Source organism: Amblyraja radiata, chromosome 37 (genome assembly GCF_010909765.2).
Source record: "Amblyraja radiata isolate CabotCenter1 chromosome 37, sAmbRad1.1.pri, whole genome shotgun sequence".
In the NCBI taxonomy this organism is placed as follows: Eukaryota; Metazoa; Chordata; class Chondrichthyes; order Rajiformes; family Rajidae; genus Amblyraja; species Amblyraja radiata.
The window spans coordinates 248,234-265,247 of NC_045992.1; the positions used below are offsets into that span (position 1 = coordinate 248,234).

Sequence of the window (17,014 nt, forward strand, 5' to 3'; positions counted from 1 at the left end):
CTGCATTCTGTGAAACCTAATCTGCACCCTCTCCAAAGCCTCCATGTCCTTCCTGTAATGGGATGACCAGAATTGCACGCAATAATCCAAAGTCTTATAGAGCCGCATCAAGACTTCCTCAACACCCCAACCAATGAAAGTGAGCATACCATGTGCCTTCTTTACCACACTACCTTCTTGTGTTGCCGTAGCTCCTTCCAGATGCAGACTGGATGAGCAGTACTCACCACAATACTCAATGTGTTGCTCACCAGCTGCATCATGATGTCCCAATTTTTGTAGTCATTACCCTTCTCAATGAAAGCAAATGTGCCTAATGCCATCTTCACCACACTGACAACCTGACTCGTATTATTAGGAAACCATGTACCTATAACTCCCAGACCTCACTGTTCTGCAACACTCTCCAGGGCTCTTCATTTTACTGTGAAAGTTTTGCCCAGGTTTGACATATCGAAGTGTAACACCTCACATTTGTCAGAGCCAAATTTGGAAGGAATTCAGTGCTTAAAATGAAGGAATGAATTGTGACACACTTTTAAACCAGATAATGTGAATATAATAATATTGTATTATAAATATTTTGTCATTGTTTAACTTTTATCATTATAAAGTATTATTCATTGCGAATGTTGTGACCTCTTGCCCCCAGCCGTGTGCAGATCCCTTCCCCATCTGCAGTTTTTGCTTGGGGACAAAGGAATGCAATCGAGAGAAAAAAACAGAGGATCTCATCTCTTGTGCTGACTGTGGTAGCAGTGGTGAGTTGAACACTTTGAACTATAGTTGTGCAACAAGAATAAAGAAATGATGTACACTAACCATCATTGAGATTAACATGCGTAATCATAAGACTACTTTATATGTGTATCCTGTTTGATACTCTGCAGTCATCTGTTACATTTCCAAATTGGCTGCTTTCCTTTATACATTGGAATTCTTATAGAACTTAATTGCCATAATTACTTTTTGTATCTCAAAAAATAAAAATACAATTTGGTCACCTGATACTGTCAATATTAAGAATTTAAGTCAAGTTTGTGTCAATGTACAAATTTTCAGGCTTAGAATATGCAACCTGGGTAAACTATAGTCTAATATTACATCTACAAAGCGCTAGAGGAACACAAGGCATCAGGCAGCATCTGTGAAGGATGTTTAGGGTCAGTACTCTTCTTCAGACCTCTCTCAAAATGTCACCTGTCCATTCCCTCTCCAGATGTTGCCTGACCCGCTGAGTTCGAATATAGAACGTAGTACAACACAGGAATAGGCCCTTCAACCTACAATACCCATGCCAAACACGATGCCATTAAATTAATCTCCTCTACTGCACATGATACATATCCCTCCATTCCCTGCATATCCAGTGCCTATCTAAAAATCTCTTAGATGCTCCTATCATATCTACCTCCACCTGGCAGCATATTCCACCTGAGGAAACAGGTTCTAATTGCCTATTTACCCTCTCTGAGCCTCCACATCCTTCCTGTAGTGGGGCTACCTGCACGTAATGTACTCTCTTCATCCTTAGCACTCAAGAATCTGATAATGGGGAAGGAGCTATTCTTAAATCTGGTGGGAGTGTTTTCAGGCTTTTGTATCATCTGCCCGATGGGAGAGGAGAGAAAAGGGAATGACCAGTCCTTGAGTGGTCCATAATTATGTTGGCTGCTTTCCTGAGGCATTTTGAAGAATAGATGAGGTAGATGGGATAGAGAATGCTTTGTTTGAAGGACATCCCCAACTCTGCAGCTTTTTGTGGTTTTGGGCAGAGCAGTTGCCGTAACAAGGTTTGAAGCAAGTGGATAGGATGTTTTCCATGGCGGATCTGCAGAAATTGGTAAGACCCTTTGGAGATGTGTCAAGTTTCCAGACGTCTGGAGAAGCAAAGGCATTGGCGTGCTTTCTTGGCCACAGCATCAATATGGTTGATCCAGGACAAATAGTTATAGAATCATACAGCTCAGCTATTGATTAGTAAGGGCATCAAAGGTTAAGGAGAGAAGGCAGGATAATTGGATTGAGAGGGAAATATAGATTATAAAAAAAGATTGAATGGCAAAGTAGACAATGGGCCAAAAGGCTTAATTCTGCTCCTGTATCTTATGGTCTTATGAAATAGGCCCTTCGGCCAAATTGGTTCATGCCTACCAAGATGCCCCATTTAAGCTTTACAGATTTGCTGCATTTGGCCCATATCCCTCTAAACCTTTCCTATCCATGTACCCGTTGAAATGTTTTTTAAATGATATAATTGTACCTGCCTCAACTACCTCATTTGGCAGCCCATTTCATTAACCCACCATCCTGGATGAAAATATCGCCCTTCAAGTTTTTACCAAATCTTTCCCCTTAAACCTTTGCCTTCAACTCCTAGATTCCCCTACTCTGCGTAAATGACTGTGCATTCACCCAATCTATTCCCATCATGATTTTATACATCTCCTCAAGATAAGGGTGCGATTTATATCAAGATAGTTGAAGATTTTGATCATCTCCACGTCAGCACAGTTGATGTAGACTGGATCGAGCTACTCAATACCTGCTCATCTCCTTTGTTTTACTGACATTGAGAAAGAGTTTGTTGTCTTGATATCATCATCATTATCTGTGGTTACTCCAAGTTGAGTATGATTGTTGTTCTGTTGGCTCCATTTGGCGGATCTTAAGATGGCTCAAGATGTAATTACGGTATTTACGGCGGACTAATTGCAATAAATAGGCGTATGACGTACATATCCTGGAGCCACAGACTTTATGGATGTGCAGATGGTATGTCCTTCCAGGTAGATGCCTGTGTGGGGAGACTGGTGTACGAATAGCAACACGGTGCTTGACAGGGACAGACCCGGATCCCACGGCATGGTGTCCATGGCGGTTTGGAACCACTCCCTGCTGCAGCCTTCTTCCACCTACTCAGCCACCATGGTGTGCCACCTGTGGCCAGCCACCGTCCTCCGCATGTTTCACAGTTATGTTCTGCTTGGGCCATGTTTGTATGGAACCACTCCCTCAAACTTACCGTCATGGGTGAGGATCTCTCCTCCACGGCAAGGTGGTGACCATTAGAGTCTTGACACCATGCCACTAAGCTCTCTAAGTCTTTCCTGTACTCCATCTCATCATTGTTCAATAAACAGCCTACTACAGTGGTACCGTAGTCATAGAGTCATACAACGTGGAAATGCCATTCAGCCTAACTAGCACATGCCAACCAACATGCCCCATCTAAACTAGTCCCACCTGCCTGCATTTGGCCCATTTCCCTCTAAACCTATCCTATCCATGTACCTATCTAAATGTTGCAATAGTACCTGCCTCAACTACCTCCTCCGACAGCTTGTTCTATACTTGTTCCACCACCCTTTGTGTCAAAAAGTCACCCCTCAGGTTCTTATTAAAATCTCTCATCCCTCACCTTAAAAGTGTGTCATCTGGTTCTTGATTCCCCTACTCTGGGCAAAAGACTGTGCATTTACCTGAGCTATTCATGATTTTGTACACTATAAGATCACTCCTCATCCTCCTATGCCTAATGGAATAAAGTTCCAGCGTGATCAAGCTCAGGCCCTCGAGTCCTGGCAACATCCTCGTAAATCTTCTCTGTACCCTTTCCAGCTTGATATCATCTTTCCTATAACGGTGCCCAAATGGAACACAATACTAAATGTGGCCTCACCATCACCTTGAGCAACTGCAACATAAACCCCCCCCCCCCCCCCAAACTTCTAACAAGGCCTGCAAACCTGTAAATGGAGTTAGAGCAGAATTTGGTTACACAGTCATGAGTGTAAAAGGGGTATTGTAAAGGGATTGTTGGACATCTTTGAGGAGCGGGAAACTGGGGGACGGTAGTGCAGGTAATGGCTGCAACTCAGGAATGTTCAGGAACTACGTTCTGATAATATCAACTTTTAAATATTTATTTCTCTATTATAGGCCATCCATCATGTTTAAAATTCTCTCCAGAGTTAACAGCCCATGTGAAAACCTTAAGATGGCAATGTATTGAGTGCAAAACTTGCAGTGCTTGCCGAGCCCAAGGAAAAAATGCTGTAAGTATTATATTTATACCTAAGGGTCATTAATTGCTATATGTTGTGTATAGAAGGAAAGTGGAGATTTAAAGTTTCTTCAACTTCATTCACAAAGTTCAGCACCAGTTAAGATAATCATGAGAGTAAAATATGTTTTATTTCCCTCTTAACTTTCTTAACACCATGAATTAAAAATGCTTTGATACACATAGTCTTTTCTGCACCAATACAGACTTCAGATATGTTTTCTTTCTTGCATTCATGGAGAAAGAAACAAAGAGCTAGTATTGTAGCTATGTTACAAAACTTACCTTCAGCAGTGCTGCAGTTCTGCCACTGGCCGTGCGCGCGACTTTGGCACCTTTGAAGGGGGGGCGGGATTGAAATGCCGTTTTCTACTGCCTATGGAGGCGGACTTCCTCGGGCTGCTAGCTGCTGAAGAATAATCGATCTGACTTCCGTTCCCGATTTTTTTTTTTTTTTTTTTTTTTAAATCGCGAAACAATTTAATAATTACATTAAAATAAAAAGCGACTTCTAACGCCCTCAACGCCTACAACGTGACGGATCGCATGAACCGTTTATTTTACATATAATCTTGTTTCTTGGGATGGCTTTAATCAAATTTTACGGTGCGAAAATGGTGATTTGGGCCCCATACGAACCGGCAGTGTTTTTCCTGCCGATATGGGGTTCAAATTCACCGCAAATGCAACGTTCCAATCGATCGCGTTCCAGTAAAACCCACTCGCAAGATGATTTAAATGCTCTTTTTTTTTTTGGACAATCATGTCATAAGAGCATCTAAATTGTCTATATTTTGTGTTATTGTCTATCCATAGTCAATATTTGTATACTAAATATCAGTTTTAGTCCCATGTATTGTGCAAAAAAATAATAATTTTAATTATATTGAGTGGATGTTTTTAGATTAATTAAATTAAATTAAATTACATTAATTAAACATTAATTAAACATTAAATTCCTTCCATCTGGCATGACAGTGAGATTTAAAAATCATGTGGATAAATGTGAGGTTATCCATTTTGGTGGCAAAAACAGGAAAGCAGACTATTATCTAAATGGTGGCCGACTAGGAAAAGGGGAGATGCAGCGAGACCTGGGTGTCATGGTACACCAGTCATTGAAAGTGGGCATGCAGGTGCAGCAGGCAGTGAAGAAAGCGAATGGTATGTTAGCTTTCATAGCAAAAGGATTTGAGTATAGGAGCAGGGAGGTTCTACTGCAGTTGTACAGGGTCTTGGTGAGACCACACCTGGAGTATTGCGTACAGTTTTGGTCTCCAAATCTGAGGAAGGACATTATTGCCATAGAGGGAGTGCAGAGAAGGTTCACCAGACTGATTCCTGGGATGTCAGGACTGTCTTATGAAGAAAGACTGGATAGACTTGGTTTATACTCTCTAGAATTTAGGAGATTGAGAGGGGATCTTATAGAAACTTACAAAATTCTTAAGGGGTTGGACAGGCTAGATGCAGGAAGATTGCTCCCGATGTTGGGGAAGTCCAGGACAAGGGGTCACAGCTTAAGGATAAGGGGGAAATCCTTTAAAACCGAGATGAGAAGAATTTTTTTCACACAGAGAGTGGTGAATCTCTGGAACTCCCTGCCACAGAGGGTAGTCGAGGCCAGTTCATTGGCTATATTTAAGAGGGAGTTAGATGTGGCCCTTGTGGCTAAGGGGATCAGAGGGTATGGAGAGAAGGCAGGTACGGGATACTGAGTTGGATGATCAGCCATGATCATATTGAATGGCGGTGCAGGCTCGAAGGGCCGAATGGCCTACTCCTGCACCTAATTTCTATGTTTCTATGTTATAGTGTGAATTCTTGTGTGAATGGGATTAGTTTGTTATTTGGATACTTAAGCTATTTTTTTTTTTTAAGTCCTTTTCTTAAGAAATGGAATCTACAGGACATTCTTAATGGGAAAGTAGTGGGCAGAAAGGCATGTCATGTGTGGTTTGAAGAGCAAAAACTTGTAATTTACAATGCCAACATTGAAAAGTTGAGGAAAAACAAGGTGTACAGAGTTGCTTATTGGTTACAATCTGAGGAGTATGATGATGCTTCTGATTATGATATGCCAATGTACCAGATAGCAACTGATCTTCTCCATAAAGACTTGGTCTATTGCTAGAAATTGTAATTTATTTACCTATCTGTTACGGACTTACAGCATATAATACAATAATATTAAAGTTCTGATCTTGGGAATATCACATTTTTGAATTTTCAAGGCAGTCTGGGTGTTTATTACTATTTCCGTCACAACGGTCAATTTTGTAATTAGCTACAATTAGGTAATTAACTAATTATATGCTTTAATTGCAGGTCATCCAAGTAAGATGTTTTAATTTGTTTCAGAATGCTTCAATCTATAATAACTGAACATTTCATTCGGTTCCCTTGATTTTTAAGAAAGTTATGGGCTTTTGACTGTCCTCGATCACAGCTTTTGTGTTAAGTCAATGGAAAAGCAATAGGGAACAAGATGCTAATTTCCAAGTATGAAAATGGCCATAACTTTTTTAATACTGAAGATATGAAAGTGAATTATGTGTCAAATTAAACTTCTTTTTATGCTTTATCTGACGGGATACATTGCAGACTTGATTTTTAAAATCTCAAAATTTTGTAACATTGTTAATTGGAATAGGATCTTTTATAAAGTCTCAAAAGTCACAAAGTCTCAAAAAGCAGCAATCAATGAAATGTTCTAAAATATAGAGGTTCCAGAAGTCTGGAGAATAGTCAATATTGTCAAATCAGAGTGCTGTGAAACCATGAGGCAACAGGGCTGCTGCCATGCTGACATACTAGGAAATTGGAACATTATTGTGGCTGACTGAAATGAGCAAGCCATGGAAGTGTTGCTAGACGTAATGGGCTGGATTGAGCAGGGTTCAGCTTGCCACCCATAAAGCGAGCCACTGAACTGGTTACAGAGAGCCTCGCGACTTGATGCTGTTCTCCTGAGAGTGGAGATCAAGTCTTTGACACCATGTTCTTAAATAAAGCTAATTTATAAACTCATTAAAACATGAAAAAATATTTTAATGTTAAAATAACAAACTCTTAAATATAATGTCTGTATATGTTGTTGAGGAATTAGAAAGTTGAAGCAGAGGCAGACCATGAGCACAATTCATCCCTGCTTCTTCATGGTAGAGTCCAGTAAGCTCTCTGTCTAGATCTTGAAGCTTTATATTATCTGCAACATTGTTTAGAAATGCTTACTTATATTTTTGATTAATGCCCTGTGGGAATTGACCCCTGAGGAGAGATTAACTCCTTAACAATGAGTTTAACACAGATTAACACTGAGTTTTGATAAATGAAAAATATCTCATTGAAATATTTTGTGTGAACATATTCTTAAGAGGCTTGACTGGATTGATTTAGAGATGATGGGTCTTTTGGCTGGGATGCCTAGAACCAGTGTCGCCCTTTCTGGACTTTCTTCACCCACAGAGCAATAAATCTTTAGAATTCTTTGCACATTTGAGGTTTTTAGACAGGCACATGGAAATGCTGCGAATGGAGTGAAATGGATGATGTGATTGTGATATATATAAGTGACTTAGATGTAAATGTAGTTGGGTTGGTGAGTTAGTTTGCTTATGACACCAAAATTGGAGGAGTTGCAGACAGTTGGAAGATACAGTGGGATATAGGTTACCTGCAGAAAAGGGTGGAAAAAATGACAGATGGAACTTAACCCAAGCAAGTGTGAGGTGTTTCACTTTGGGAGGTTGGATCTAAGGAGATGGTATACAGTTACTCAAGGTGGAAGCACAAGAATAAGTCTATGTTCTATATGCAGGCATATGGGATTTGTTTATCTTGGCATTATGTTCCGTACAGACCATGGGCTGAAGGGCCTGTTTCTGTGCTGCACTTTTCTATAAGTTCCAAAGTGATAGGAGCCGAATTAGGCCATTCGGCCCATCAAGTTTACTCCGCCATGCAATCATGGCTGATCTATCTTTCCCTCTTAACCCTTATTCTCCTGTCGCATCCCCATAACCCTTGACACGCGTACTAATCAAGAATCTATCTATCTCTGTCAAAATATCCATTGACCGCCTCCACAACCATCTGTGGCAATGAATTCCACAGATTCACCATCCTAGACAGAAGGAGATGCGGGATGCTGGTTTATGTAAAAAGACAGAAAGTGCTGGAATAACTCGGGGCAGGCAGCATCTGTGGAGAACATGGATAGAACACAGAACAGGTCCACACTGGTAATATTCAACAAAAGCAAAAGCTAGAAATGAATTTTAAGAACCTGACGGCACTGATTCTGGGGGTGGAGAAAGCTGGAAGAGAGAAGAGCAGGACAGAGCTTGGCGAGTGAGGGCAGACACCGAAAAACATCCCAACATCTGCCCTTTCCAGTCCCTTGGGATTTTGTATGTTTGACTAAGGTCATCCCTCCTTCTACTAAACTCCAAGGAAAAATGCCCAAACTATTAAATTGTTTTGGTGGGACAACCATACGCTGCAAACATACCTCAAACAAAATTGTGTACTGCTTATTTAACTACTTGGAGCAGTTGGAACATATTTTAAAACAATATGAAGTTAAATATTGAAGTATTACCAATGTCTTCTCTCCTGTAGGACAATATGCTTTTCTGTGATTCCTGTGATCGAGGGTTTCACATGGAATGTTGCGACCCACCTTTGTCCAGAATGCCAAAAGGTATTGTTGAACTAAGCCACTTGATCAATGTCATATTTGTTTTTTTAAATGTACTTGGGGTCCATTTACTTAATATGCATGGTACTATTATACTTGAAAAAGCAATTAAAATTAATGCAAGCTGATATATTTTGATTCCAACTTTGTTAACCTTTCGCTTCCCAAGAACATTTGACTCCACTGAAGCAAGAAGACCAAATTCCCTTGAGCGCAGATATTCTGTTTGATTATTAAAGCTTCTTGCTTTGGAAGCTGCTTGAGGTATTTGACCATTATGGTTTACACCAGTTGTATAACTGCAACCATTTTAATAGTCGAATGTAAATACATTCAGAGAATGATATCATATTTTCCACCATTTTTGGTTTATTGAATATCATTCACACATGATAGTTCCAAATTTAGTGAATAAGGTACTTCTCACCTAGTTATTATAAGGGATTCTTATACTAGGAGTTGTTTAGTTACTTGAGATATTCTCTCTAAGGTAGACAAAAGTGCTGGAGAAACTCAGCGGGTGCGGCAGCATCTATGGAGCAAAGGAAATAGGCAACGTTTCGGGCCGAAACCCTTCTTCAGACTGATTCTCGCTATATATTTCTTGTACACCTTGCTGTAAATATAAATGGAGTACATGGCACAGACTTGAAACTTTTAGGAAAGCTAATGGATGTATTCTTCATCATAGGAATGTGGATCTGTCCGATTTGCAGGCCAAAGAAAAGGGGAAGAAAATTGCTCCATGAGAAAGCTGCTCAGATCAAACGTCGTTACGCAAAACCACTCGGACGTCCCAAAAATAAACTAAAGCAAAGGACCATGTATGTTTATCCTTTTCTTTGGAACATATAACAGATAATATTTTATAAATATCTTGCACTATTTTAATGAAGTTTCCTTTATAATTTACATATTGTCAATCCTACAAATCCAAATGCTGTTACTTCAGTTCACAGAGAGTCAATACACGGGATGTTTAAATAGCACTTTAGCTTTTTTAAATCAATGCTCCACAGCAGCGAACAACTGTTTTCAATAAATATTAAACAGCAGCAAAAATTAAAATGTCTATCTCATTACTACCATTTTAAACCATACTCCTTCTTGTATCCGGTTGAAGATAAAGATTCTGGGATAATGGTAAAATAGACCAGAAGCCTTACAGGAGATAGATGTCCGTATCTATCAAGTTCAGTATATACTAAAACTGAATCCTTCTCACCATTCCTGTTTCTGGGGAATTCTGTTCTAGTCATGCTTTGCAATATTATGCTGGCTTGTTGAGTGATGACTTGTTGAATACTGTCAGCTCACGGAATTTTATTATTAATGTACACATTTGATGGTGAAGCAGAAATGTTATTAGAGTTCTCAAATACAGAAACGAGCCTATTTAGCATCATAATTATAGTCAATGTTACGCATGTTGTCCAGGTTTATGTGATCTTCATAATTACATAAACTTGCCCATCACTTCATATTTATTCCCACATTAACTAGTTGGTGGCTAACAAATGTAAGCAAATGTTATGTTTAATTGTAATAATATTATGATTTTGCATTTCCCTACCACACAAAGACCATTAGGTCATCGAGTCCATGCCACCTCTCAATGTAATCTCATTCCCTCCATTTTACTTCACTTACATGTCCATCTGCCATGTCCCTCACCTGATTGTCCCGCCATCCACCCATACTTGTACAGTAGCCAAATGAATCTCCCAAACTGCATGTCTTTGAGAAGAATGAGAATACCAGAGCACCTAAGTGATAGCCACATGGTCACAGAAGGAACCCGCAAATTCTACACAGACCCCAATTTGTGGATCACTGGAAGTGTGAAGCAGCAGCATTGCCAGCTGTGCCACCCTCTCATTTAGAAATAGGTTTCGCTATTTGTAATTTTGTATGTAGGTCTTGAGGTACTGTATTTGACACTTCTATTTTCTTTCTTTCCCTTTGACCTGTACATTTCATTTTCCTGTGGTTGACACGCACTTTAGCCCCAGGTTTTGTTATTTTGCCAGGATTTGATAGCATCTGTTTGACAATAATGATTTGTCACACAACAGAACCCGATCCTATTATTACTTTACATGTATTCCAACAGGATGTTGCTGAGTAATACTGGGCAGGAATCCAAGCAGGTTTTGTCTTGCTCTTTCTTATCGAAGAATGTAATGGCTACTCATCATATCTCACCTAGATCAATGAACATGAACTGTGGACTGAAGCTGACATTTCTGTTTTTATTTATTTTCTGCTGTGACTGCCTGATATTATTATTACTCTCATTCAATCTCACCACTTCCAATCTTGCCAAGGCGCAGCTAATGCACCTCTGGTGTGTTGCCTGTGATTACCAGCTATTCCTACATATCTATGAGTTAAATAGTTCAAGTGAATAAGGTTCAAGAAAACTGGAAGTGTTGAAAATCTGAAAGAAAAACAGAAAATGCTGGAAACACTCAGGGTTGGTTTTGATGAAGGGAGTTCGACTGAAATATTACCTATTTCTTTTTCCCCATTTGCTGCCTGACCTGAAAATTTCCATCATTTCCTGATTTTCTTTCTCTTAGGTGAATAAGATTCCTGGTTTGTGTCAGCACTTAACCTTTTTGTGATTTAAAACATTCCTAGATTTTGCAGTATTGAAAGATTTTTCAGTGATTTTAAAGTCTTTGTCACTTTGTCAGAGTGCAGACAGCTCCAGTCAAACTAGATTGATGGATTTGAAAATCTGCTTTGATGTCATAGTTGACCTTTTGTAATTGAAATAAATATTGTATCAACATTCGCTTATTCACTTTTCATCAGAGTACACCTTTTCAGAGAAACATCTTAGACATTAGAGTAGGTTGATTGGAGATTTTTCCCAGCCTTCAGCTAATCGTAACTCTGATTACAGACATGATTCTCGTGAACCAACAGATTCTGTTTCACATATCAAAATGGATTTGTACATGCTTCACTTTCCCCTAAACACACACCTCCTTTAAATTTTATTTGAAATGCATAGTTAACCCTTTTGATTTTAACTCGTGTCATAAGTGATAAGAGCAGAATTAGGCCATTCAGCCCATCGTCCACCTCACCTTCAATTATGGCTGATCTATCTCTCCCTCCTAAAACCATTTTTCCCCATAACCACTGACACTGGTATTAATCAAGAATCTATCTATCTCTGCCTTAAAAATATCCATTGACTTGGCCTCCACAGCCTTCTGTAGCAAATTCCACAGATTCACCACCCTCTGACTGAAGAAATTCATCCTCCTTCATAAAGAAACGTCCTTTAATTCTGAGGCTATGATCTCTAGTCCTAGACTCTACCACTAGTGAAAACATTCTCCCCACATCCACTGTCAGACAACCTTTAATAGCTGAGTGCTCTGCACATGGAATCATTACAACATGATTCATTTTGTGCAGTTGTTACAAGAAATATGTAGGAAAGAACTGCAGATGCTGGTTTAAACTCTGTAGAAGGGTCTCAATCTGAAATGTCACCCATTCCTTCTCTCCAGAGATACTGCTGTCCCGCTAAGTTACTCCAGCGAGTTGTGTCTGCTCCGAGAAATATATCCTTGAAATATTTAGGCACACATTGCCAGGAGCTTTGGCACAAATTGTGCAAGCTTATGAACCACGACCAGAACCACAACAGCAAATACAAATCTCTGGTATTGATATGTTGTCTATAAAAGCACGAAAACACTTCGTAAACATCTGTTGAAGCAATTTTTCCAAGTAAGTAAAATAATCATCTGGTTACAGAAACCAAGCCTGTTTCATAGACATAGAAAATAGGTACAGGAGTAGAGCCTTCAAGCCAGCATCGCCATTCAATATGATCATGGCTGATCATCCAAAATCAGTACCCCATTCCGGCTTTTACCCCAACATCCCTTGATTCCCTTAGCCCTAAGAGCTAAATCTAACTCCCTTGAAAACATCCAGTGAATTGGCCTCCAATGCCTTCTGTAGCAGAGAATTCCACAGATTCACAACTCTCTGGGTGAAAACGTTTTTCCTCATCTCAGTCCTAAATGGCCTACCCCTTATTCTTAAACTGTGACCCCTGGTTCTGGACTCCCTCAACATCGGGAACATTTTTCCTGCATCTACCCTGTCCAATCCCCTAAGAATTTTATATGTTTCTATAAGATACCGTCTCATCCTTCAAAATTCCAGCGAATACAAGCCCAGTCGATCCATTCTTTCACCGTATGTCAGTCCCGCCATCCCGGGAATTAACCTGGTGAATCTACGCTGCACTCCCTCAATAGCAATCATGTCCTTCCTCAAATTAGGAAGAACCAAAATTGCACACAATACTCCAGGTGCGGTCTCACCAGGGCCCTCTACAACTGCAGTAGGACTTCTTTGCTCTTAAACTCAAATACTCTTGCAATGAAGGCCAACATGCCATTGGCTTCAAGTTCAAGTGAGTTTATTGTCATGTGTCCCTGTATAGGACAATGAAATTCTTGCTTTGCTTAAGCACACAGAAAAATAGTAAGGCATTTACTACAGTACAGATAAATGTGTCCATATACCATGATATAAATATATACACACATGAATAAATAAACTGCAAATAAAGTGCAAATAACAGAAAGTGGTTGTTAATAATCAGAGTTTTGTCCGAGCCAGGTTTAATAGCCTGATGGCTGAGGGGAAGTAGCTATTCCTGAACCTGGTTGTTGCAGTCTTCAGGCTCCTGTACCTTCTACCTGAAGGTAGCAGGGAGATGAGTGTGTGGCCAGGGTGGTGTGGGTCTTTGATGATACTGCCAGCCTTTTTGAGGCAGCGACTGCGATAAATCCCCTCGATGGAAGGAAGGTCAGAGCCGATGATGGACTGGGCAGTGTTTACTACTTTTTGTAGTCTTTTCCTCTCCAGGGCGCTCAAATTGCCGAACCAAGCCACGATGCAACCGGTCAGCATGCTCTCGACTGTGCACCTGTAGAAGTTAGAGAGAGTCTTCCTTGACAATCCGACTCTCCGTAATCTTCTCAGGAAGTAGAGGCGCTGATGTGCTTTTTTGATAATTGCATCAGTGTTCTCGGACCAGGAAAGATCTTCAGAGATGTGCACGCCCAGGAATTTGAAGCTCTTGACCCTTTCAACCATCGACCCGTTGATATAAATGGGGCTGTGGGTCCCCCTCCTACTCCTTCCAAAGTCCACAATCAGTTCCTTGGTTTTGCTGGTGTTGAGGGCCAGGTTATTGCGCTGGCACCATATGGACAGTTGCTCGATCTCTCTTCTATATTCTGACTCATCCCCATCAGTGATACGCCCCACGATGGTGGTGTCATCAGCGAACTTGATGATGTAGTTCGCACTGTGGTTCGCTACGCAGTCATGGGTATAGAGTGAGTACAGCTGAGCACGCAGCCTTGAGGTGCTCCCGTGCTGATTGTTATCGAGGCTTTCTTCACAGACTGCTGTACCTGCATGCTGACTTTCAGTGACTGATGTACAAGCACACCCAGGTCTCGTTGCACCTCCCCTACTCCCATTCAGATAATAATCACCATTATTATCTGAATGGGAGACACCAGATAATAATCTGCCTTCCTGTTCTTGTCACCAATGTGGATAACCTCCCATTTATCCACATTATACTGTATCTGCCATACTTCTGCTCACTCACCCAACCTATCCAAGTCACCCTGCAGCCTCATAGCATCCTCCTCGCAGCTCACACTGCCACCCAGCTTTGTGTCATCCGCAAACCTAGAGATGTTACATTTAATTCCCTCGTCTAAATCGTTAATATATATTGTAAACAACTGGGGTCCCAGCACTGAACCTTGCGGCACCCCACTAGTCACTGCCTGCCATTCTGATAAGGACCCGTTAATTCCTTTGTTTCCTGTCTGCCAACCAGCTCTCTATCCATGTCAATACCCTACCCCCAATATCACGTTCTCTAATTTTGCACACTAATCTCTTGTGTGGGACCTTGTTAAAGGCTTTTTGAAAGTCCAGATACACCACATCCACTGGCTCTCCCTTATCCATTCTACTTGTTTATTCCTCAAAAACTTTCAAAAGATTAGTCAAGCACTAATACCAAAAGATTAGTTCCGTTTACATGCACGCTAAAGAGACCTGTCTAAAATAAATGCCGTTTTAAGCTACTTACCAAATCATGAAATTTGCAAATTACATACATCAATGATAAATATCTGAAGAAACGGTCACAGTGGCGCAGCAGTAGAGTTGCTGCCTTGCAGCGAATGCAGCGCAGGAGACCCGGGTTCGATCCCGACTACGGGTGCTGTCTGTACGGAGTTTGTACGTTCTCCCTGCGACCTGCGTGGGTTTTCTCAAAGATCTTCGGTTTCCATCCACACTCCAAAGACGTACAGGTTTGTAGGTTAATTGGCTTGGTAAATGTAAAAATTGTCCCTAGTGGGTGTAGGATAGTGTTAATGTGCGGGGATCGCTGGTTGGTGCGGACCTGGTGGGCCGAAGGGCCTGATTCCGCGCTATATCTCTAAACTAAACAAAGAATAAAATTTGCCGCAGCATTTAGTTGTGGTGACTGACTAGTTGAAAAGATGGGTTTTGAAATTCAGAGCAGAAAAACTTTAAAGGTCTGGCTTAGATTGGTTAGCACACAACAAAAGTTTTTCACTGTACCTCAGTGCACGTGACAATAAACTAAACTCAGGAGGGGTTCAACTCTCTGCCCCCAATGGTCCATGAGGAGTGGTTGCGCAGAAATCTGCAGAGGTGAAAAATTAAAGCCATGTGGTGATTTAAAGAGAACAAGCTATTGAAGTGTAAAATATTGTGGAATGAGAGTTGTGTGTCAGTGGGGATATGCCAGTAGAATATAGGATGATGGAATATGGGCTGATTTGAAACTGAGACCAGTGCAAAGGGAGCAGCTTTGATAATCTTCTTACATTCACCAACAACATGATGATATTGGCCAACAACATGATGATATTGGATCTTATAAAATGAAACTTTTTTCAACTAATTTTTGTCTGAAATTAAGATACTTTTGTAATTGCAGCGTAACATGTTGAGTAATATAATTTTTTTATAAAGAATATAGTCAGAAAATGAACAAAGGTGAATCAACTTAAGGTAAAACAATCCACTTGTTGATATGATGCAACAAGCAGGTTTCTCTTGTCCCAAGATATTCTATAATTCCCACACATGATCACAATATTGTTTTACTATTGGTAATCTATAAATAAGAAATAATTTTATTTATGCTTATAATTTCTTTTAAACTTCCTATTACACTGCCACTTTTTAATTTTGACGGTATATTCGTTCTCTGAGCAGAATTAGGCCATTTGGCCCATCAAGTCTGCTCTGCCATTCAATTATGACTGATCTATCTTTCCCTCTCAACCCCATTCACCTGCCTTCGCCCCATAACCTCTGACCTCCTTACTAATCAAGAATCTGTCAATCTCCGCCTTAAATATGTGCATTGACTGACTCCACCGCTGCCTGTGGCAATGAATTCCATGTCCCTTGTCCTTCATTCCCAAATATGTTATTTCTGATTAAAACTTGCAATTCCATTTGCATTAATTTGATCCAAGAGGATCTTAATTTCCTTTGGCTTTTTCCATCTGATGGTGACCTCTGCTTGTCCTTCATGTCTGTCCACTGCCTCTTTTCTGATTATGTATCTAATAAATTAGCAGTTAGCTCATTCTATCCTGATTTCAGTAAATTAATGTTATTCTTTATTTTGGTTTTGTTCTGACTTTCTGGCAAAACACTCCAGCATTATTTTTATCTTTGATTAATCTCAGCTGCACTCATTTTAAAGGCTGCACCATCACGCAAGTCATTAATCTGCTCTGACTTTATCAATAGGCAGCTGATCATTTTGCTCTACTTTGCACTAAATGCGATTTGCTAATTAGACTTTGTAAAGCCGTCTAGATGCAATTGAGGCATACAATAGACATTAGACAATAGGTGCAGGAGTAGGCCATTCGGCCCTTTGAGCCAGCATCGCAATTCAATGTGATCATGGCTGATCATCCCCAATTAGTACAAATTTAGACGTTCAGATTTTCAAACCCCAATTGCATTATCCTGGTAAATATAGTTCTACGGGAATATACTTATAAAGTATATAAAGTATCCGATTATTTCTACCAATTAAGATAATTACGTTCAAGTTCTGATCTTTTACTTTACCAGCCAATCACTAATCATCAGAACTGTCCCGTTCATTACAGCTACCT

At 40.2% G+C, this 17,014-nt stretch overlaps 1 protein-coding gene across 1 annotated transcript in view; it reads left to right on the forward strand.

Annotated features, from left to right (window-relative positions):
- Nucleotides 1-17,014, forward strand: part of kat6b (lysine acetyltransferase 6B) — an 87,767-nt gene that overhangs the window by 22,350 nt on the left and 48,403 nt on the right. The window contains exons 3-6 of the mRNA XM_033012594.1: nt 653-761; nt 3,943-4,058; nt 8,690-8,771; nt 9,460-9,592. Of these exons, the coding sequence (XP_032868485.1) occupies nt 653-761; nt 3,943-4,058; nt 8,690-8,771; nt 9,460-9,592 (440 nt within the window). The remainder of the gene's footprint in view (nt 1-652; nt 762-3,942; nt 4,059-8,689; nt 8,772-9,459; nt 9,593-17,014) is intronic.